The sequence below is a fragment of the Jaculus jaculus genome, chromosome 7, assembly GCF_020740685.1.
Source record: "Jaculus jaculus isolate mJacJac1 chromosome 7, mJacJac1.mat.Y.cur, whole genome shotgun sequence".
Lineage (NCBI taxonomy): Eukaryota > Metazoa > Chordata > Mammalia > Rodentia > Dipodidae > Jaculus > Jaculus jaculus.
In genome coordinates this window covers 4208849-4231523 of record NC_059108.1, presented here as the reverse complement: position 1 = coordinate 4231523, position 22675 = coordinate 4208849, and the positions used below count along the sequence as shown (strand labels likewise).

Here is a 22675-nt window from a genome sequence, read left to right as displayed (position 1 = left end):
TCTCTGAACTGTATCCTCAGCCTGGATCTTTATATTTTCTAATTCTTTTCATAAAAGTTCAACATCTTTTTGATTAAAATACTACCAGAAAACATAAATGATTGAATTACCCTTTGTCTGAAAATGTAAGTATGTTTTTTTCAGGGAAACATCTATTTTTTTCTTTTTTAAATGTTTAATTAATTTGTGTGTGTGAGAGAGAGAAAGAGAAGGAGGCACATAGAGAAAGAATATGGGCGCACCAGGCCCCTTAGCCATGCAAATGAACTCCAGATGCGTGCGCCACCTTGTGCATCTGGCTTTACACAGGTACTGGAGAATTGAACCTGGCTCCTTGGGCTTTGCAAGCAAGGGCCTTAACTGCTAAGCCATCTCTCCAGCCCTAAATCTGTAAGTTTTTAATGTTTTAAAATTTACAATCAGAGAGAGAGAGAGAGAGGCAGAGAGAGAGAGAGAGAATGAATGAGTGCACCAGGACCTCCAGCTACTGCAAACAAACTCCAGATACATGCACCACTTTGTGCATCAAAAGTGCACCAGGACCTCCAGCTACTGCAAACAAACTCCAGATACATGCACCACTTTGTGCATCTGGCTTTATGTGGGTACTGGAGAATTGAACCCAGGTCTTAGGCTTTGTAGGAAAGCACCTTAACTGCTGAGCCATCTCCCCAGCCTGCAAATCTATTTTTGAAGTTAAAACTTCTGGTCCTGCCAGGTGTGGTGGTACACACCTTTAATCCCAGCACTTAGGAGGCAGAGGTAGGAGGATCACCATGAGTTCGAGGCCACCCTGAGACTACATAGTGAATTCCAGGTCAGCCTGAGCTAGTGAGACCTTACCTCAAAAACCCAAAACAAACAAACAAAAATTTCTGGTCCTGAGCCATGCGTGGTGGCCCATGCCTTTAATCCCTGCACTCGGGAGGCAGAGGTAGGAGGATCACCATGAGTTCGAGGCTAGCCTGAGACTACATAGTGAATTCCAGGTCAGCCTGGGCTAGAATGAGACCCTAACTCAAAAAAAAAAAAAAAAAAGACCCACAAAACAAACAAAAAGAACATAACAACAGCCACCGAAACCACTTCTGGCCCTAACTCTTGTGAGAAAAAGTCCCAGGGCCTAAAATCAGGCACTCTGGGCTGGGGACAGCGCTCCGAGACAGGCTTGCCTAGCAGTCCTTAGTACCACATGTGTCAGGAGCGGTGGAACAGAGGAGGGGAATCAAAAGTCCAGGATGTCCTTGACTCCATGGCAAGTTTGAGTCCAGCCTTTAATAGTCTGTAATACAGGAGACCCTGTCTCAAAAACGTCAGGCACTCATACTTCCTGAGCTGCTCTGAGAGGTGGAAACACCTCAGGGATCTGTTACTCTACTAGGAGAGTGGATGGAAAGTGTGAGAAAGCAGGCTTCATACCAAGTGGACTTTATCATAACGGCTGTTACTAAATATCTCTTCTTTTCTACTCGCAGCTCAACTTTAGTTGGCTTGCCACGAGTAAAGCGAGATAAATATTCAGTCTTCAACTTTCTGACAGTCCCAGAGACAACCTCTGTGCCCTCAGCTCCAGCACCAAGGGCAAAAGCACCGCAGCTCCAAGGGGCAGACAGTGAGTAGGCGTCTTGGGGTCTGGGTGCTGAGCAGGGTCTCAACCCCTCATCTGCTGGGTGACAGACAGAGAGGGTGGTCTGGGGCTAAGTGCCTTCCTGATTAAGAGAACGACTCTGGGGCTGGGACTTTGCCCCTGCTGTTCCCCAGTGCCTTGCTGGCCCACACAGGTATACTGGTTGAAAGACCAGTCATGAAGAATTTGCTTTTCTGACTCCATTGTTATGTCCTCGATCTGCCTCTTAGAATCCAGGAAGCCATCCCGATGGGATACATCCGACCAAGAGAAGAAGGAAGATTCCATTAGTGAATTTTTAAGTTTGGCTAGGTCAAAAGTTGGCCCACCAAAACCAGACTCCAGTCCTTCAGGAAACAAAGAGGATGAGCAGGGCCCGGCTGCGCTCTCAGACAAGGTATGGGGTGTAGGTTGTCTCCCTGTTGGCCATTCTCTGTGGTGATGTGTCTCCCTGCTCAGTCACCATGCTGCAAATGTTCCCCATGTGCAGCCTTGGGCTCCGCATTCCTCCTGCAGTCTGTGTGGCTGCTGAGTTCTGCTGCTGCGTATGAAGGAACTCCTAGGCAACGTGTGAGTGAGTGAGTATGCCTGTGCTCCAGTAAGGACTTACTTCTGGGAACAGAATGCAGGTGGATTCGGCCTGCAGGCTGTAGGCCGATGCCTGTCGGCATCCATCATTTCAGTGGAAGTAACTGGATCCAGAAATGAAGGCCTGGCTTCCGTTACGGAGGAAAGGTCATAGACTCCTGTTTAGATTGGCTTTCACTTAGCATAAGTCACTGAAGCAAAACTCAGTGTATTCATATTAGATTTCCAATGTAGTTTATCTTTATTTATTTATTTGAGAGGGAGAGAGAGAGTGTGTTCACCAGACACTATGAACTCTAGACACTATGAACGAACTCCAGATGCATGCACCACCATGTGCATCTGCTTTATGTGGGTACTGGGGAATCAAACCTGGGTTCTTAGGCTCCGCAAGCAAGCACCTTAACCACTGAGTCATTTCTCCAGCCCCATATTAGATTTAATTTTCCAAATAATAAATGTAATTTTTGTGGAGAGAATAGAGAAAATATGCATTGGGGCGCTTTGGCTTTTCTTTTCTTTCTTTTTTTCCATTGACACAGAGTCTTGTTACAGATATAGCCCAGGCTGGTCTTGAACTTTCCACGAGGCTGGCCTTAAACAGTTGACTCTCTTGCCTCCACTTCTCTTTTTTCTTTTTTTTTCTGAGGTAGGGTCTCACTGTAGCTCAGGCTGACCTGGAATTCACTGTGTAGTCTCAGGGTGGCCTCGAACTCACGACGATCCTCCTATTTCTGCCTCCCGATGGGCTGGGATTAAAGGCGTGCGCCACCACGCCCGGCTCACTTGCCTCCACTTCTCAAATGCTGGGATTACTGGTGTGTGCTCCCACACCTGGCTGGTCTTCACTCATTTTGTTCCTTTATTCCTCCTCTCCTGTGTTCTTTTAACTTATTTGTTTATTTTTTTTTAGCATTTTACTTGAATTTATTATTTATTTTTACTGGATCTCAGTATATGTCTTAGCAGTTGCTCTAGGGAATACCATGTACGTACTTACCTTTTCAGTCTTGCTTAGAATTACTTTTTATTGGGTGGAGAGATGGCTTAGTGGTTAAGGCACTCGCCTACAAAAGACCAAAAGACCAAAAGACCCAGGTTCAATTTCCCAGGACCCATGTAAAGCCAGATGCATAACGTGGCACATGTCAGGAGTTTGTTTGCAGTGGCTAGAGGCTCTGGTACACCCATACTGTCCTTCTTTCTTTCCTTCCTTCCTTCCTTTCTTTTCTCTGCCTCTTTTTCACTCTCTTAAACAAATAAAAATATATATTAAAAAAAAAAGAATTACTCAGGCTGGAGAGATAGCTTAGCAGTTAAGATGCTTGCCTGTAAAGCTTAAGAACACTTGTTTGAATCTCCAGGTCTCACCTAGCCAGACACACAGTGACGCAATCATGTAATTTTGCACATGCGCACAAGGAGGTACACACATCTAGAGTTTGCTCACAGCAGCTAAAAAGCCCTGGCATGCCTTCTCTCTGTCTCTCTTTCAAAAATAAAATAATAATTAAAAAGGTAAACAATAAAAAAGAATTACTCCTTGTCACTTAGGTAGGTGTGGGAACATTATACTCTCTAGTCCCCAGTCCCCTTTTATGTGTATGGTATTCTTTTCTTGTGGGGGGGATTTCGAGGTAGGGTCACACTGTAGCCCAGGCTGACCTGGAATTGACTAGTCTCAGGGTGGCCTCAAACTCTTGGAGATCCTCCTACTTCTGCCTCCCGAGTGCTGGGATTAAAGGCATGCGCCACCACGCCCAGTTTATGTGTATGGTGTTTTTTATGTCCATACAATGAAAACTGTAACCAGTGATGATATTTTTGCTGTTGACATCATGCAGATTTTAAAAGAGCTGATGTGGAGGTGACCGTCAGCTCTGTTTACTCAGCTGTTTGCTGTTTGTGTGGTTCTTTCTTCATTCCTGAAGTTCCACGTCTGTCGCCTCCCTCGCTTCCTTCTCAGGAACTTGCTTGTGCATTTCTTTTAGAACAGTCTCAGTGATTACATTTCCTTCATCTGAGCATGGCTTATGTTTTGTCTGTATTCCTGAGGATGCTTTTGCTAAATACAGAATTCTGGACATTTATTTTTAATGAAAAAGCTTGGGAGGATGAGGTTGTGGCTTCCACCTGCTAATTTTGCAGAGTTGGGGATTTCATGCCAAACATGCATTCTACCCCTGACCTGTGTCCCCAGACACAGAATTTATCTTGACCTTTCCCAGGTTTTTTCCCACTTCATTCTGGCCTTCATGATTTTGATGAGAGATCTGTAGTTTCTTAATTTATTTTTTAGTAGTTTGATTATGATGTGCCTCAGTGCAGGCAGGTATTTTTGTTTTGAGTTTGGGGTTTGTGGGACTGTTTGTATCTCTTGAGTTTTTTTCTTTTTTAACCAAACATGAGACATTTTCATTTATTTATTTATTTATTTATTTTTAGTTTTTCGAGGTGAAGTCTTGCTCTAACTTAGGCTGACCAGGAGTTCACTCAGTCCCAGGCTGCCTTGAACTCTTGGCAGTCCTCCTACCACTGCCTCCCAAGTACTGGGATTAAAGGAGTGTGCCACCACGTCATGACTACTTTTTTTCTGATTCCTTTTCCACTTCACACTCATATTCCCATCTCTAATTATCTCTGCATTGAAGTGACAAAATACTTGAGAGACCCGAGTAGGGGAGGAACTGTTTGTTCTGGTTCAGTTTCAGGTCACGTTCACCTGGCACCGGGTGTCTGGAATTAACATGGCGACAGTGAGAGCTGGTGGCAGAGGCTGCTCACCTCATCTCACAGTAGCCAGGAAGCAGAAAGAGAGATGGACCAGAACCACATATAATCTCCTGGGATCTACTTCCTCCACCTAGGCCCCACCTCCTGAAGTTTCTACGCCTCCCACCCACTTAACACCTGTGCAGCATTCTCTACCCAGGCGCTGGGAGACTCGTGATGTCATCAGTAGACCCCTTGATAGCCTCTGACAAGTTCTGTTCATCTTAGTCAGTTTCTTCTTTTGTTCAAAGCAGTTAATTTCTATTGATCTGTTTTCCATTTTCAACTTTACAGACTTTGTCCAGTATCCTTTCCACTCTGCTCATTCATCCAGGCAATGAAGGGTTTTTTTTTTCTTTCTTTCCTTGCTTGTTTTAGGATCTTAGGGTCCTGTTTTCTGTCCCGGCTGTTTTTCAGCTCCTGGGCTCCTGTGGGCTTCACCAGCCTCATCTTCCAGAGTCGATGGGACTGTAGGACACACCACTGCGCCCAGCCTTAGCAGTGAATTAAAAAATGATTACCATATTTTTCACTTCTAAAATACCCATCTGTTTTTTCTTATTGTTTTTTTTTTTTTGTGTGTGTGTATACACATCTGGGCACACCAGGGTTTCTTGCTGTTGCACCTAAATCCCAGACTGATACACCACTTTGCACCTGGCTTTACATGGGTACTGGGGAACCAAACACAGGCCAGCAGGCTTTGCAAGCAAGTGCCTACAACCATTGAGCCATTTTACCAGTTTCAGCCCCTTGGCTTTTCTTAATATCTTATTTCTTTGCTGAGATTACAAAAGTTCTGTTTATTTGCCTCATTTTTACAATTGTCTTTTTTCTTTATTCTTACAATTATGGTTATAGTGGTTGCTTGTTGAACCATCCTGGGCTGTATGAGGAAGATTTACAAGTAGACATTGTTGTCACTTGTTACTACAGCTCTTTTATTTCCCAGAGGGGAAGTCAGCTCCTGGAGCTGTCTGAGACTTGACTATCACAGGAACACCGTAACGTTCCGCTGCACATTTACTGTTATGGACATCATCAGAGGCTGGAAGTGTCTGAACGTAGGCGGGAGCTAGGTAGCATGCCATTTCTGACCTTGCATGTGGCGTAGACATGGTGCTTGTGGCTTGCCATGGAGGCATTAGAGTTGTTACTTTAATTGGGAGCTGTTAAAATCATTGTGTGTACTTCATGGCCAGCTCTCCTGATTTTTTGTGTACTTTTTAAAACTTTGGGAAAGATTGCAGCAGATAACTTTGCTCCTGAGCCACTTGAGTATCAGTTGCAGAGTAGCTGTCCCATCTCCCCTGTGCTTCCTCCAAGGAAGGATGTTCTCTGTAACCACAGTTCACCCATCGGGATGGGGAACGCAGTGCCGCCACGTTACATATTTGCTGTCCATTCTCAGCGGCATGCAGGTTGCAGCTGCTGTCTGCGTACTGTCCTTTCCTGTAGCAAGGAGACAGCTCAGCTTCACTTGTGGCTGTTGCTTTCATGTGTCTCCTCAGGATCCTTAGCCCAGGAGCAATCCTTTGTCTTCCCTTGACTTCCACGGTCGTGAGACTATTTTCTTGCATGTACATACAGGTGCATGGGAGTATACATGTGTCTATGTGCGTATTTATTCATGTGTGCTCTTGGGGATTAAATTAGGGCCTCATGCATTGAACTATACCCTCAACTGTTATTTTACTGTCCATTTATTTGTTTAAATGTGTACATGGGTGGGCATTAGAACCTTTTTCACCACTGCGAATGAACACCAGACACTTGTGTGTCACTTTTTACATCCAGCTTATGTGGGTGGCCGGGGAACTGAACCTTGGCCAGCAGGCTTTGCCAGCAAGCATTGTTAACCACAGAACCTTCTCTTCAGGTTCTCCCTTCTCTTTTTCACTTAAAACTTTTTCAGTGTGCATTTGTGGGTGTGTGTGGGGGTTTGTGAAAGGGTTTTCCTGTTGGCAGACACGTGCCACTTTTTGTGTCTGGCTTTTCATGGATGCTGGGGAATTTAACTTGGGCTGGCAGATTTTGCAAGCAAGCATCGTTAACTGCTGAGCCATCTTCCCATCTCTATTTTAATTTTTACCTAATTATTATTATTATTATTTAAACACATATATATATTAAAATATTTTATTTTTATTAATTTTATTTATTTGACAGAGAAAGGGAGAGAGAATGAGAGAATGGGCACACGAGGGCCCCCAGCCACTGCAAACAAACTCCAATGTGTATGCCCCCTTGTGCATCTGGCTAATGTGGGTCCTGGGGAATCAAACCGAGGTCCTTTGGCTTTGCAGAAAACACCTTAACCGCTAAGCCATCCCTCCAGCCCTAAACATATATGTTTATTTGAGAGAGAGAGAGAGAGAAAGAGAGATGGGCACACGAGGGCCTCCAGCCACTGTAAATGAACTCCAGATGCATGTGCCTTCTTGTACATCTGGCTTACTTGGTCCTGGAGAATTGAACTGGGATCCTTTGGCTTTGTGGGCAGACACCTTAACTGCTAAGCCATCTCTCCAACCCCTAATTTTTTACCTAATTATTTAAATGAGAATTTAGGAACATTAAGATATATAAAAGGGGACTAGAGAGATGGCTTAGTGGTTAAGGTGCTTGCCCCGAAGCCCAAGGACCCATGTTCGACTCTCTAGATCCCACGTAAGCCAGACACACAAAGGTAAGGCAAGCGCAAGGTTTCACATTCCCACTAGGTGGTACAAGTTTCTGGAGTTCGATTTCAGTGGCTGAGGCTCTGGCACACCAATTCTCTCTCTTTGAAATTAAATTAAAAACAAAAAGATGACATAAATGCCCTGTCACAAATTTACCCCACTAGGGGTGCATATTCCTGTTTTATCTGAAAGATGGGTCTAGAGCCATCATTACTTTCAAGGCTCACACTAGTTGGTCCCTGTAGACTAGCTTGTGTCCTTAATCTAATCCAGCTAGTCTCAGAGCATAGGCTTGCTGTTGGCACAGGAAGAGCTTCTCCTTTCCCAGGGCCAACTGGAGAATCAGCCCATATTACTCAGTGTCCTGGAGAACTCTGGTGAGGAATAGTATATAAACAACAAGATCTGGGCGAACTCTTGAAGGTTTTGTCATTACTTTTCTCTTTCATTTTAGTCTTATTACTACTGTTTGGTTTTTGCTTGTGTATATGTGTGTCGGGGTGTAGGCATGTGCACATGCGTGTGCCCTTGCTGTACTGCTTATGCTTACCTGTGCCAGGGGCCACGAGCCTGTGGAGCATTGCATGGCCTGCTCTGTGAGCTGGAGTCTCTCTCTCTCTTTCTCTCTCTCTCTCTGTCTTACACTGTTGCTGGAGCTTGCCAGGCTCAGTCAATTCTTGGGTCTGTATTCCCCTGTAAAACTGGGGTTATAAGCATGTGTGGGTCTCTGCTTCCCTGTAGAATGGGGGTTACAAGCATGTGTGGCCATGCCCAGGTATTTTACATGGGATCTGGAGATTTGAACTCAGGTAGTCTCAGGACCTCTCAGGTTTTCGTGCTTGTACGGGAAACACACCTAGCCACTGGGCCATCTCTCCAGCTCCCATTCATTCATCTTTGAGATAGGCTGCAGCCTATGACTGTGTAGTCCAGGCTGGCCTCAAAGTTGCAATTTTCCTGCCTCAGCCTTCCACATGCTAGGGTTATAGATATGTGTCATCACACCTGGCTTTTCTAAATTTTTTTCTATGAAAAAGAGTTTACCTTGAAACAACAAATTCCACTGTCTTGTGTCATTTTCCTTGGGTGTGCGTTTGTCTCTGCTCCAGCAGTCAGGGTGGTGTGGCATGGGGGTGGCTACTGGCTGAGGGCTGGAAGAGCTAGAGCAGATCCCCCAGCCCAGCTGGAGGCAGGTCCTGGGCCTGGTCCCCATCTCCACTGCTCTGCTGGCTCTCGGGTCACCCCAGGAGCCCTGGCGGGTGGAAGCTGCTTGGCGGTGCGTCTCCTTTGTGTGTTTGCTCTTTGTTTACTGAACTTGGTTTGTATGAAGTTCCTGCCTTCTCTTTTGTCCATCTGGACATCCACCACTATCTTAGGAAGAATAGCCTGCTAGTGCCAAGGAAGTCCCTGGCAAGCGCTTGTTGCTCCTGGCTCTGTCCCACTGTGTCCAGGGTGCACAACTTTCTCCCCGTCACTTCCTGCGGGCACCCTTCCTTTCGCTGTTGCTTGTGTGCTTTTCTCTGAAACAGTGTCCCACTCTGTGGCCTAGGCTGGTCTCAGACCATGAGCCTTTTGTCTGTCTCCCAAGGGCTGACATTGCAGCCTGGCCCCTCTAGCCGGACACCTTTGTATGTTTACTTTTTCCAAGGTGGGGTCTCACTCTAGTCCAGGCTGACCTGGAATCCACTATGTAGTCTCAGGGTGGACTTGAACTCATGATAATCCTCTGCCTCCCGCGTGCTGGGGTTAAAGGTGTGTGCCACCACGCCTGGTGAGCCTGACTGACATCTTTTTTTTTTTTGGTTTTCTGAGGTAGGGTCTCACACTAGCTCAGGCTGACCTGGAATTCACTATGTGGTGGTATCTAAATGTATGACCTGCATAGCCTTAAAAAAACGTGTGTGTCCTTTAATCCCAGCACTCGGGAGGCAGAGGTAGGAGGATTGCCATGAGTTCAAGGTCACCCTGAGATGACAGAGTTAATTCCAGGTCAGCCTGGACCAGAGTGAGACCCTACCATGAAAAACCAAACCAAAACAAAACAAAACAAACAAACAAACAAACAAAAACATGTGTGTGTGTGTATTTATATATATATATTTATTTATTTGGTTTTTGGAGGTAGGGTCTCACACTAGCTCAAGCTGACCTGGAATTCACTATGTAGTCTCAGGGTGGTCTCTTTTTTTTTTTTTTTAATTTATTTATTTGAGAGAAAGAAAGGGTTAGATAAAGAATGGACACACACCAGGGCTCCAGCCACTATGAATGAACTCCAGGCATATATACCACCGGCTTCACATGGGTACTTGGGAATCGAACCTGGGTCCTTAGGCTTCACAAGCTAGTGCCTTATCAGCTAAGCCAGCTCTCAGCCCAAACCTGCCGTCTTCATTATTGACTCTTGGAGCCTGAAGGCCTGGGTAGATTTGAAAGAGGACATAGACCCTGTACCCTGCTTCGTTCCTCTGCAGTTCCCGCAGTGAGTGGTCTTCAGGATGTCCTCAGCTGTTCCCGCCTTGCCTGCATGTTCTCAGACACCTGCGATCCTAAGTGCTGGATGTCGTTGCCTAGCTGGGCAGAATGTGGCTGTGCCTACCCTAGATATTATCCTAAGTGTGCTCTAAAGCCCCTCGCCTTACACCTTCATTCCTGACTCATTTCTCTGTAATGCAGACAGTAAGCCAAGGTGTGGATTCACAGACTGAGGGAGAAGCTAGCCGCCCATCCATGGACTTATTCAAGGCCATCTTCGCCAACTCCTCCGATGAGCAGTCCTCGTCCTCAGAAGATGAGCATGATGCAAGCGAGAGTGATCGGGAGGAGACGGAGGAGGCCAGCCCCAAAAGTGCCCAGGAGGCTGCCCTGGGGGAGGCCTCTGTGACCCAGGGTAAATTAACTTCCCAGATGTGGGAATCAAAGGAGAAACAATGGTGTTTAGTTTTCAGTCTGTTTGCTTTGAGATAGGGTCTCATGAAGCCTGGGTTGGCATTGAATTCCTGATCCTGATTCACTATGTAGTCTTAGAGTCGCCTCAAACTCAAACTCCTCCTACCTCTGCCTCCTGAGTACTGGGATTAAAGGCGTGTGCTACCACACCTGGCTCATGTTTTAAATTACAAGGTCATATATACCTGAATTTTAAAAGTACAGTGGCTGGGGATATAACGCAGTGGTACAGTGCCCGCCTATCGTGCACAGGGCCTTGGGTACAGTACTGACACCTCATACACTGGGCACAGTGGCAGGAGGGTTAGAAATTCAAGGTCATCCTCAGCTACACAGAAAGTTTGAGGCCAGCCTGGGATGCACGAGACACTGTCTGAAGACACAGCTGTTAAACAGAAGGCATTGTGGTGGCCCACACCTGTTTTCCCAGCACCTGGGAGACAGAAGCAAGCTCCTGAGTTCCAGGCCAGTCTGGCCCACACACTGCGTTCCATGCCAGCAAGTCCGTGTTTCAAAAATCTCAAGACCCCACCCTCAAAAAGTGTAGAAATGTAGCAACTCTCTTGTAATCCACTTCCTAGAAACTCACATCTTCCGTTTTTATATTCTTCCACCAGAGAATATAGTAACCTACTTGTTTGTTTGTGGTGTTGGGAAGGAAACCTAGGGGTGCAAGCACTCGGCCACTGAGCCGCCGCCGCCCAGCGGCTAACGTGCTTGAACAGGGTGATTAGCAACATGGACAAGATCATTTCTTAATCTTTAGAAATATTTTTATTTGGTTATTTGAGTGTGTGGTGTGTGTGTGTATTCCAGGGTTTCCTGCCACTGCAAACAAATGCCAGTCTGGCTTTACATGGGTGACTGGGAAATTGAACCTGGGCTGGCAGGCTTTGCAAGCTAGGACCTTTAACCACTGAGCTATCTCCCCAGCCCCCATGACCATTCACTTTTACTTTTTCTTCTGGTGATAGCTCACTGAGTTAAATTAATATGCCCCAGGCGTCTGGGATGGGACAGAGTCTCCTATCCCTTTGGTAGTTTTTTATTTTATTTTACTTCTTTATGAGAGAGAGAAAGAGAGAATGGGTGCATCAGGGCCTCTTGCTGCTATAAACAAACTCCAGATGTGTGCTGTACTTTGTGCATCTGGCTTCATGTGGGTATTGAGGACTCAAACCCTGGCCTTTGCAAGCAAGAGCCTTTAGCCGCTGAGCCATCTCCCCAGCCTTGGTAGGTTCGTCTCTTCTCAGATGGACTTCCCCCCAGGCTGCCCGTCAGCCCTCACTGAGGCCATGTGGAGTGTGTCCGTGGTAAGGACTTGCTTCCCGAGTGGCTGCTGCTCATGCACTTGGCAGTAAGTGGCCTTGTTTAGTCTCCCAACTCTGCCATGTTCCCCACTGTGCTCAGCACTGACTGAGCCACTTCAGCAAAGTGCAGAAAGCACAGTGGCTGCTGTTCAAAGACACAGCTAAGGACTGAGGCACATTGTTGCTGGGGTGAACTTGTCATGCGGATGCTTTCCAGGTGCCGAGCCTGCGCCTGCCGAGCCTGCGGCTCCCTTCCCCATTCAGAAGATGCAGATTGACGAACGAGAAGAGTTCGGTCCACGGCTGCCTCCTGTCTTCTGCCCCTGTGAGTCAAGAGCCCCCTTAGTTCACGTGCCCAGGCGCCACCATGTGCCTCCCCTGAAATAAATGTGGTGACTTTTTTTTTTCTAGGTAGGGTCTCGCTCTAGCCCAGGCTGACCTGGAATTCACTCTGTATTCTCAGGGTGGCTTCGAACTCACAGTGATCCTCCTACCTCTGCCTCCCGAGCGCTGGGATTAAAGGCGTGCACCACCATGTCTGGCTAATTTTAGTTTTTTTTTTTTAATATTCTTGTTCACAAGCAAGTTCTTGTATAATGTGCTTTGCAGAGAGCATGGTCTATGAAGAGCTGGAGTTGATGCTCCTGTTCTGGCCTATGGGAGCCATGTGCCTGCTCCTTGCTGATCCTCAGTGTCTCAGGAGCACGAGGATGGTTATTAACCCAGTGTAGTTGAGGACGTGGAGCTTGCAGAGGTCAGCAGTGTGCCAGGGGTCACAGAGCTGGCCATGGAGCCAGGAGTCGGCTTCTGTCCGTCTCTGATCTTGACAGATGACAGCAGGCTTGAGGTCACTCTGGCGAGACTTCATCTGTCTTCATAGGGCAGATGAGGCTATGGTCAGGGTCAGCTGGAACTCTTCAGGTCTTAGGTTGAGGGGTCTGCCAGTCCTTACGTACAGCTCTGACGTTTATCTGCTAATCTATTTGCTTATCAGCAAAGTGGCCTCAGTGGCAAACATTCAGTCTCCCCAGGTCTCCAAATTAGTCATTTATAGACTTACTGTTATAATGGTCTATATTTCCCCCTGTAGTTCATGTGTTGATTACATTTTTTCCAGATGCTCGTCAGAAGCTTGAGACACCTCACAAGGAGAAACACAAAAAAAGCAAAGAGAAGCACAAGACCAAGAAAGAGCACCGCCGAAAGAGAGAGAAGGTGAGGCCGCCTGTGTTCTGCGGTCAGCATGGGGTCTGGGGGTCTGTTTCTGTGCGCAGATAAGCCAGTCAAAGGGAATTCTCTAGCCAGGGTGGGGACACAAGTCTCAGTGGTTAAGAGAAGTGTTAACTTTCAGTGGAGCTTGTAATTTTTTTCAGAAACTTTGTTTTCTTTTTTAATGCATTTTTATTGACAAGTTTTATACATGTATATGAAATGTATTTTGATCATAATCCCTTCCCTTTACCTTCAAAACTTTGTTTTCTTTTATAAAGCCTATATATATATATATATTTGTACTTAAAAAAAGATACTTGTGTTCAACCAGGTTGGGTAACATATGCCTGCAATCCTAACACTCAGGAGGCTGAGGCAAGAGGATGGAGACTTTGAGGCTAGCCTGGGCTACATAGCAAGATGCTGTCTGTCTCAAAAACTAAAATAAAATAACAAGGCTGGAGAGATGGCTTAGAGGTTAAGGCGTTTGCCTGAGAAGCCTAAGTACCTTGGTTCAATTCCCCAGGACCCACATGAGCCAAATGCACAAGGGGGCACATGCAGCTAGAGTTTGTTTACCAGTGGCTGGAGGCCCTGGCATGCCCATACTCTCTTTCCATCTCTCATTTTCTCTCTTAAATAAATTAATTAAATTAAATAAAAATTTTGGTGAAGGTTTAAAAAGTATGAAGAAAGGTATTTAATGCACCTTGAAGGTTGATTGTTAAAAAATAAAACTTTAGGGCTGGAGAGATGGCTTAGCGGTTAAGCGCTTTCCTGTGAAGCCTAAGGACCCCGGTTCGAGGCTTGATTCCCCAGGACCCACGTTAGCCAGATGCACAAGGGGGCGCACGCATCTGGAATTCGTCTGCAGCGGTTGGAAGCCCTGGCGTGCCCATTCTCTCTCTCTGCCTCTTTCTCTCTCTGTCGCTCTCAAATAAATAAATAAAAATAAACCAAAAAAATTAAAAAAAAATAAAAATAAATAAAACTTTATTGAGCTGAGGAGATGGCTTAACAGGTGAAGGTACTTGGTATAAAGCCTGCCAGCCTTAGGTAAGATTCCCCCATGTCCATGTGAAGCCAGATTCACAGGGTAGTATATGACCTGGTACACCCATTCTCTCCCTCTCTTTCTCTGCTTACAAATAATTTGTTTTTTGTTTTTGTTTTTTTGAGGTAGGGTCTCACTCTAGCCCACGCTGACCTGGAATTCACTATGTAGTCTCAGGGTGGCCTCGAACTCACGGCTGTCTTCCTACCTCTGCCTCCCAAGTGCTGGAATTAAAGGTATGTACCAGCAAGCCCAGCTTTAAAAATATTTTTAAAAACTTCATTTATTGATTATTCCATGTTAGATGAAAGTATTACTTTGAACACTTCTCAACTGTTTTCTTCAATGTCACTGGGGCTTAAATGTAGGCTTTACTAGGCAAGCGCTCTCCCACTGGGCTGCACACAGCTTAACTGCTTCGTTACTGTTGTAAGTTAAGATCATTTGTAGTTTGCCGTTCTGCATGAAGGAGCAGTAGCATCCATGTAACCATGGGCATCTCCTGTGGCATCACCCTTGTCTTCTTTAAGGTGTGTGACCTGGCTAAGGTTAGTGTTGGACATCCAGAGTGGCCTGGTCCAGGAGCAGAACAGCTGACAAGCACCTCCGCTGACGGCTGCAGGCGGGAAAGAGGTCTGAGCTCAGCAGCTGTCTTTCAGGGAGTGAAAATTAAAAGCCCATGCGGGCATATTGGAGAGCAAACCTGTGTGGTCTTTCAGTGCACCCTGTGACCGACCCGCTGACGACCTCCTAAGCTCTTTCCAGCTGCTCACCATCCTGCTTTGCAGTTTAGGTGCCTTGACAACCCCTCAGGCTCACAGGAGGTGGCAGAGGTCACCACTAATAAGATGGGAACTGAGTGTCACAGGGTCCTTCCTGCCTACATCTGTAGCTCTTGCTGTGACTGTCACTAGGGAGCAGCTATAAGGTCATGTGCACAAGGTGTGTGCACAGCCGCTGACTGCTGAGTGGGTTAGGCTAAAGCTTTCTCCAAATAAAGGTTTTCTTTTTAATTTACTTATTTGCATGCATGTGTGCATGTCTGTGTGCACATGCACACCAGGGTCTCTTGCCTCTGCAAATGCCCATCTAGTTTTATGCGGATGGCTGGGGAACTGAACTTAGGCAGTCAGGCTTTTGCAAAGAAGTGCCTTTAACTGCTGAGCCAGCTCCCCAGTCCCCCAAATAAGGTTACCCCCGAAAATAAGGGTTTTTGATTTTTCTTTAAATGTTTTTTATTTTTTATTTGTAATTTTAAATTTTTATTTAAAAAATTGTTTTTATTTATTTGTGAGTGGCGGAGAAAGAGGTAGAGAGAGAGAATGGGCACACCAGGGCCTCCAGCCACTGCAAATTAACTCCAAACGCATGCGCCACCATGTGCAGCTGGCTTACGTGGGTCCTGGGGACTAGAGCCTGGGTACATGTGGCTTTAAAGGCAAATACCTTAACTGTTAAGCTATCTCTCCAGCCCCTAAAATTTTGTTTTTAAATAACTTTGGTAAGCCAAACAAGGGCTGTGCCCCTGACCCATGCCCCCAGCCCCTCATTGGTGGATTCTGGGAGAGGGCTCTGCCACTGAGCCACGCCCCCAGCCCCTCATTGGTGGATTCTGGGAGAGGGCTCTGCCGCTGGGCCACGTTCCCAGCCCCTCATTGGTGGATTCTGGGAGAGGGCTCTGCCGCTGGGCCACGTTCCCAGCCCCTCATTGGTGGATTCTGGGAGAGGGCTCTGCTACTGACCTCTGCCTCCCCACCGCCAGCCAGCACATGGGTTAGCTTTCCTCACTGAATTAAGGAGGAAAACACCCTTTTGTTTTCACCTTTAAAAAATACTGCATTTACTTGAGAAAGAAGGAAGCAGCTATAGAGAGACTGGGCGCACCAGGGCCTCCAGCCACTCAACAAATGAAGTGCAGACACACTTAACGCCTTCTGGGGGCGTTAGGTTTTGCAGGCAAGCACCTTAACTGCTGAACCATCTCTCCAACCCTGTTCTCACCTTTTCCCCCTCCAGAAAAAGAAACACAAGAAGCACACACACAAAAGTAAGCAAAAGAGTAAAAAATCTGAAAAAAGTAGCAGTTCTGAGAGTACGGAGAGCAGTGACAGCCAGAGTGACGAGGGCGTGCTGGACTTGTCACCCCAGGAGCTGCTGAGACGGTAGGCCTGGGAGAGGGAGGCTTCGTGGGAACCTCTCAGAGACGTGTTGAATACTTGGTGTGTTTTCTTAGAGACATAAGTCAGAAATGAGTCATCTGGTCAGCGGTCACTCACCCAAAAGGGAGGAATAGGTCCACAGCTAGGCCACGTGACACTAAGACAGGCAAATCCCAGGAGGGCAGGCACGAGACCCGCAGCTCCACCTCTGCCTTCGGGGGCGTGTGATGGTGTCAGCCGGGCTCCAGAGGCTGTTAGCCCTGCTTCCCAGGCCAGCCACCGACAGCACATGTCACCTGCCTGGTGAGCCGGCTCCACTCTGTGGCCTCAGCTTTCCTCCACAGATGTCTGTTGTCCTGGCCTCTCCAGCATCCTGGCCTCTCTGTTGCAACTTGGGCCTCACCTTCACAGCTTCAAACAGTAGCCTCTCCGGGTCTCCTGGGAGAGACTGACCCTGCCGCCTTGACTGGGGCTCACACTGAGCTTGGTGCAAGCCTCCACCACTCTCTCAACCCTCATATTATGCCTGCCTGCATCACCAGCACCTTGTGGACAACACTGCCTGGGTCGGTGCCAGCTTGAGACGTCATTAGCCAGTTTCCTCTGCCACACTTGTCCCTTCTGTCACAGCTGCCCCTTCTATCACAGGTGCTCCTGTGTCACAGCTGCTCTATGGGCCTTGGAGGACACTTACCTGATCTGTACCTTTTTTGTTGCTATTTTTATTAGAGAGAGAGAGAGAGAATTGGCATGCCAGGGCTTCAGCTATTGCAATCAAATGCCATATGTTTGCGCCACCTAGTGGGCATGTGTGACCTTGTGCTTCCCTCACCGTTAGTGGCTTATGTGGGTCCTGGAGACTCAAAACTGGGTCCTTAGTCTTTGCAGGAAAGCGCCTGAACCGCTAAGCCATCTCTCCAGCCCTATTGCTGTTATCTTGAGACTGGGCATCATGTGGCCCAGACTTGGCCTTAAACTCACTGCATAGCTAAAAATGACCTTGAACTCCTTTTCCTCGGGCCTCCTCCCCCAAGCGCTAGGATTACAGGTGTGTGCCAACACTCCCAGTAGCCTGTGCTGCCTTGTGTAGGAAGATCAAGGTGGGACCTGGAGTAGGCGGAAGGGAGGGTCGGAAGTGTGAGGTGTTTAAGTGTACCCCTGTGTTGGCATGTGTGGGGTTCCAGGTCTCCAGGGCCTCCCCAGGGAGGCCACCCACGTGTGCCTGTCTCTAGGGAAAAGTACTTAGGGTCACTGCCTCATGGGTCTCACCTGCATCCCCGGTCCCTAGCATGGGGTCTCCTGCTGGGCGTGACCTCTGCTGCTTTTCTCCCGTGGCAGCACGACCTGATCAGGCTGGCACTGCGCCGCGTCCGCCATCTCTGTCCAGGAGGCACTGGTCTGCCCCTGTCGTCATTTGCCAGTGCAGAATGCATGGAAATACTCTCACCCTTGCACAGCCTTCGCTGGGTGTGTGTGCAAGAGCACTCAGAGGTGGTAATTTCATGACTCCATACATTCCGCTGCCTGACTCTGCCATGGAGACAGTACTGTCGCAGGAGTCAGCCACACCGGCACCACCTGACCCAGAGTCACCATTTCTCTGGCACCTGGCACCTTGGGTCACCCTTGCCAGTTTTGTGTGTGTGTGTCATACATGCATATACCTGTTTGTGTGTGCATGTGTGTGTGCTCACAAATACCTGTGGAGGCCAGAGCTCAATGCTGAGTGTGCTCCTTAATCACTTTCCACCTAGTGTTGGAGACAGGGTCAGGGCTAGGGTGATGGCTCAGCGGTTATAAGTGCTTCCCACAAAAGCGTGAGGGCCTGAGACAGGATCTCTTACTGAACTGGAACTCGCCAGTTCTGCTAGGCTGACTGGCAGATCAAGCCCCAGGGTTCCTGGCTCTGCCTGCCCGGGGCTGGTGCTGTAGACAGGCACCTCTGTGCCTGGCTTTATGGGCTGCTGGGACCGGAACTCAGGCTCTCATGCTCACGCTGCAAGCACTTCCCGCTGAGCCCGCTCCTCACCTGTCCGTCACTTAGAGACGCTGTCTCACAGGCTGACCTCAAACTCAGTGCTTTCCCATCAGCCCTGTATGCTGGGATTATAAGTGGATCACATGCTCAGCTCATACATGTTTTATTTATTTATGTACTTATTTACTGAGAGAGAATGGGTGCACCAGGACCTCCAGCTGCTGCAAAGGAGCTCCAGACACATGCACCTCCTTGTGCTTCTGGCTTACATGGGTCCTGGGGAGTAGATTCTGCATCCTTTGGCTCTGCAGGCACACACCTTGATTGCTAAGCCATCTTTCCAGCCCTCTCCCCACCTTTTTTTCTTTTGGTTTTTCCAGGTAGGGTCTCCCTCTAGCCCAGGCTGACCTGGAAGTCACTATGTAATCTCAGAGTAGCCTCGAACTCATGGTGATCTTCCTACCTCTGCCTCGTAAGTGCTGGGATTAAAGGCATGCGCCACCACACCTGGCTTCCTACACATTTTTAATTTTATTAAAGGAATTGTGTTTTGTTTAGTTGATTTTTTGTTTTTATTTTTTCTTGTTGATTTTTCAATACTGAGGATTAAACCCAGGGCATCGTCTGTGCTCCTACTTTCCTGCTGTTACATTCCTAGCCCTGATGGAATCATGCTACACCGACGTGTGCATCTGCCCATTCTCTCTCCCTCCCCTCCCCTCCCCTCCCCTCCCCCTTTCCCTCTCCCTCTTCCTCTCCCTCTTCCTCTCCCTCTCTCAAATAAGTAAATAAATTATATATATATATATATAAATATAAAGAAATTGAGCATAATGGGCTGAGAGAAGGCTCAGAGGTTAAAGGCGCTTGCTTGCAAAGTCTGATGGCCCAGGTTTGATTCCCCAGTGCCCACGTAAAACCAGACGCATGAAGTGGCACGATCCTTTGGAGTTCTTTGCAGTGGCAAAGTGGTGTGCTCATATTCATTCTCATTTTTTTTCTCTCTCTCAAATAAGTTAATGAAATATTAATAAAAAAGAAAAACGAAAAACAAAGGGTGTGGTGGCTCACGCCTTTAATCCCAGCACTGAGGAGGCAGAAGTGGTAGGATTGCTGTGAGTTCAAGGCCACCCTGAGACTACATAGTGAATTCCAGGTCAGCCTGGACTAGAGTGAAACCTTACCTTGAAAAAACAAAAGAAAAGAAAAAATAAAAGGAAAAAAACAAAAAGAAAAGAAATTGAATCTAATGTGAGTTGTGAGTTAGCAGGTCTAACCTTGAAGATAAAGGGAGAAACAGTTTAAAATAAGGATTAAGAGCTGGAGAGATGCTCAGTGGCTAAAGGCACTTGCTTACAAAGCCTGTCAGCCTGGGTGTGGCTCCTCAGTGCCGTGTAAGCCAGATGCATAGAGTGCTACATATACCTGCAGTTCATTTGCAGCAGCAAGAGGACTGGCTTGTCCAGCCTGACTCTTTCTCCCTCGCAGCTCACAAATAAATAAATAAAAATATTAAAAAATAAGGATTAAAGCCAGGAGTGGTAGCTGACACCTATAAGAATAGTATTTGAGAGGCCGAGGCAAGAGGATTTGGTTGAGCTCTGGGTTAGCCTGGGCTACATAGTGAGTTGCAGAACAATCTAGACTAAAGTGTGAAATGTTTCAAACATAAAAGAGACATGGATTAAGGGCTAGGGAGGGTGTGCAGTTCGTATCTAACTTCCTTTCTCTTCTTTCTTTTCTTTGCAGGCTGAAACGCCTCCCACTAAGGAGGTAGTGATTGAATCCTAACCTGGCCTGTCTGGGTACCGAATCCCCCCCCCCCCCATGATGGATGTCCACTGATTGCTTAGTTCATGCAGTATGCAGATTGTATTTATATGTAAATTTCTTCTGTAATATCATTTTTAAAACTTGACATTTCAAAGGCTGCCCTGAAAAGTGCAGAAATTAATTTCTATTTTTAACTTCAGCGCATGTCAGAGGGAAAAAATTTCACTGAACAGTTTAATTAAAGTGACATTTTTCTATTTTCTTCTTGTGTATGTCTTTTTTTTTTTTTTTAATTTTATTTCCTGGAAATGTGAAAAGGAACTGCCAAGTGAGGCATTCCCCTGGCTTTGTTATAAGCTGAGTCCAGTAAGGGTAGCTGGGACTCTTTGGAGCTGGGTATGAGGACTTTAGTGGTGGCCTGGTGGGCAGTCTGAGTGGGAGACAGGCACCCACAGCCTGGGTCCCTGAAAGCAAGCGCAGGACTGGGGCTCAGGCAGAGTGCCTGCTGGGCATGAGCAAGACTGAATTTCATCCCGGTGCCTGGGGAGTGTGGGGGAGGGGACAGAGAGGGTGCAAAGCACAGAGGGCGTCATGAGACACCCAAGCCACAGACAGAGCACCGTGTTCCATCACACCACCCAGACGTGAGGACCCTCACTGTTTCAGAACAGTTCTTTTAAACTAACCAAGCCAACCCAGACTTTTGCTCTGTAACTGATAGGCACAGTGGCACTTTGTCCTGCTCTCGTCAGCAGTGTGGCGTGGTCTGTACCGGCTTTATTATATTCCACTAGGGTCCCTTATCTTAGCGACCATCTGTCCACTGAGGTGGATGTGCCTTGAGCTCCTACCTAGGCAAAGACACAGAATCTAAGCAGCCCGGAAGAGCCAGAGGAGGACATACGGAGGAGGCCCGCTAGCTTTGTGCCTGTCTTCCTCCCCTTTGCGTCCAAAATACAAGAGCCCTTTTTTCTTTTTCTTTTTAATTTTAATTTTTTTGCAAGCAGAGAAAATAAGAAATCGAGTGAATGAAGGACGGAAAGGGAAAATGGGTGTGCCACGGCCTCTTGCTGCTGCCAGTGAACTCCAGATGCACATGCCACTTGTGCACCTGGCTTTAGGTGGTTACTGGGGAATCGATCCGAGCCTTCAGGCTTTGTGAGCCAGCACCTTTAACCGCTGGTCTATCTCTTCAGCCCAAGAGCCCATTTTTCAAGGATACAACTCTGCCTTGGGAGGCACTCCTTTTTTCCCCCTTCTTCCCAGACAGGGTCTTACTATGTGGTCCAGACCAGCTCAAAAGTGGGAATCTTCCTGCCTCAGCCATTACTCCTCCCAGGGTGGACATTACAGGCGTGAAGAAAGGCAACATTTTCAGATGAGCAGTCCGGGAGGAGGGTGGAGGCACGTGGACTGGAAGGGCCAGGCGCGGGCCCACGTGGGCACGCGGGGCCACCGTTCCCAGGCTGGCCTGTGGTGGCCTCTGGTAGGTCAGGTCCCAACATGGCCTCGCCGCCACCGCCAGGCTCCCGGATGGCCTCGGGCGAGGCCAGGAGGGGTTCTGGTGGATCCCGCAGAGGTTCCGCTGCGGATGCCAGGAAGGGCTCCGTTGATGCCAGAAAGGGCTCCGTTGATGCCAGGAAGGGCTCCACTGATGCCAGGAAAGGCTCCGTTGATGTCAGGAGGGGCTCCACCGACATAAGGAGGGGCTCCACCGATTCCAGGAGGGGCTCCACCGATTCCAGGAGGGGCTCCACCGATGCCAGGAGGGGCTCCACCGATTCCAGGAGGGGCTCCACCGATGCCAGGAGGGGTTCCGATGCAGCCGGAAGGAAGGGCTCCATCAAGTCCCTGCAAGAGAGCCGGAGAGAGAGCAGCTCCTCCACCGAGGCCAGCGTGCACGGGCCCCACAGGATGCCCTGGGCCACCCTGGTGAAAGCCTTGGGCGGGTTCAAGTCGTCCCTCCCGGAAATCCGCCGGGACAGGATGCTGGCCGCCTATGACCCTCTGGCCCTGGACAAGGACCTAGAGCCGTACGACAGCACGATTTCGCCGCCAGAAGTGAAGGTCTGGGGCGACCATGAGCCTCTCTCCAAGGTCAGAGCCGCCCCACGCGGGCGGGGAGGGGCTTGTGGCTGGGGTCCACCCTGCCTGCTGGCCACTCAGACAAGTCTGGGGGCCCCTCCCGGGCTTCCCAGTCTGTGGCTCCACCAGGATGCTAAGGCTCCCCCGTCCTCGCTTCGCCCCCACTCCTCTCCAGGTCCAGGACCACCAGGCGCCCTCACCTGTCACCAGGTTTTGCCTCCACCCTCTGGCAGTGGAGCCCTTGGGGGAGTCACCAGGTCCTCACTTGCCTAAAGGGGCCGGAGGCTTACCTTCCACACTCCCCAGCCCCGTGCACCTCTATATTATCCCGGAGACACCCGCAAACCTGCACTCCTGCACATCTGACTAGGCCCGTGCACCCCTCGCTCCTGGAAGCTGAGACACGCTCCTTCCCCTCCCTATGATTCCTCGCGCCCCTCAACTCAGCCTCCACACATCCTGGCACATGTGCCCACTCCCCCAC

The 22675-nt window shown here is 48.2% G+C and overlaps 2 protein-coding genes across 2 annotated transcripts in view; both read left to right on the top strand.

Annotated features, from left to right (window-relative positions):
• Gpatch1 (G-patch domain containing 1) overlaps positions 1 to 20368 on the top strand; it is a 56867-nt gene extending 36499 nt beyond the window's left edge. The window contains exons 14-20 of the mRNA XM_004659962.2: positions 1476 to 1612; positions 1858 to 2024; positions 10348 to 10561; positions 12148 to 12255; positions 13048 to 13145; positions 16213 to 16358; positions 20083 to 20368. Of these exons, the coding sequence (XP_004660019.2) occupies positions 1476 to 1612; positions 1858 to 2024; positions 10348 to 10561; positions 12148 to 12255; positions 13048 to 13145; positions 16213 to 16358; positions 20083 to 20110 (898 nt within the window). The 3' untranslated portion in view covers positions 20111 to 20368. The remainder of the gene's footprint in view (positions 1 to 1475; positions 1613 to 1857; positions 2025 to 10347; positions 10562 to 12147; positions 12256 to 13047; positions 13146 to 16212; positions 16359 to 20082) is intronic.
• A 1241-nt stretch (positions 20369 to 21609) lies between these two features.
• Wdr88 (WD repeat domain 88) overlaps positions 21610 to 22675 on the top strand; it is a 43873-nt gene continuing 42807 nt past the window's right edge. Inside the window, exon 1 of the mRNA XM_004659827.2 lies at positions 21610 to 22203. Within this exon, the coding sequence (XP_004659884.2) occupies positions 21610 to 22203 (594 nt within the window). The remainder of the gene's footprint in view (positions 22204 to 22675) is intronic.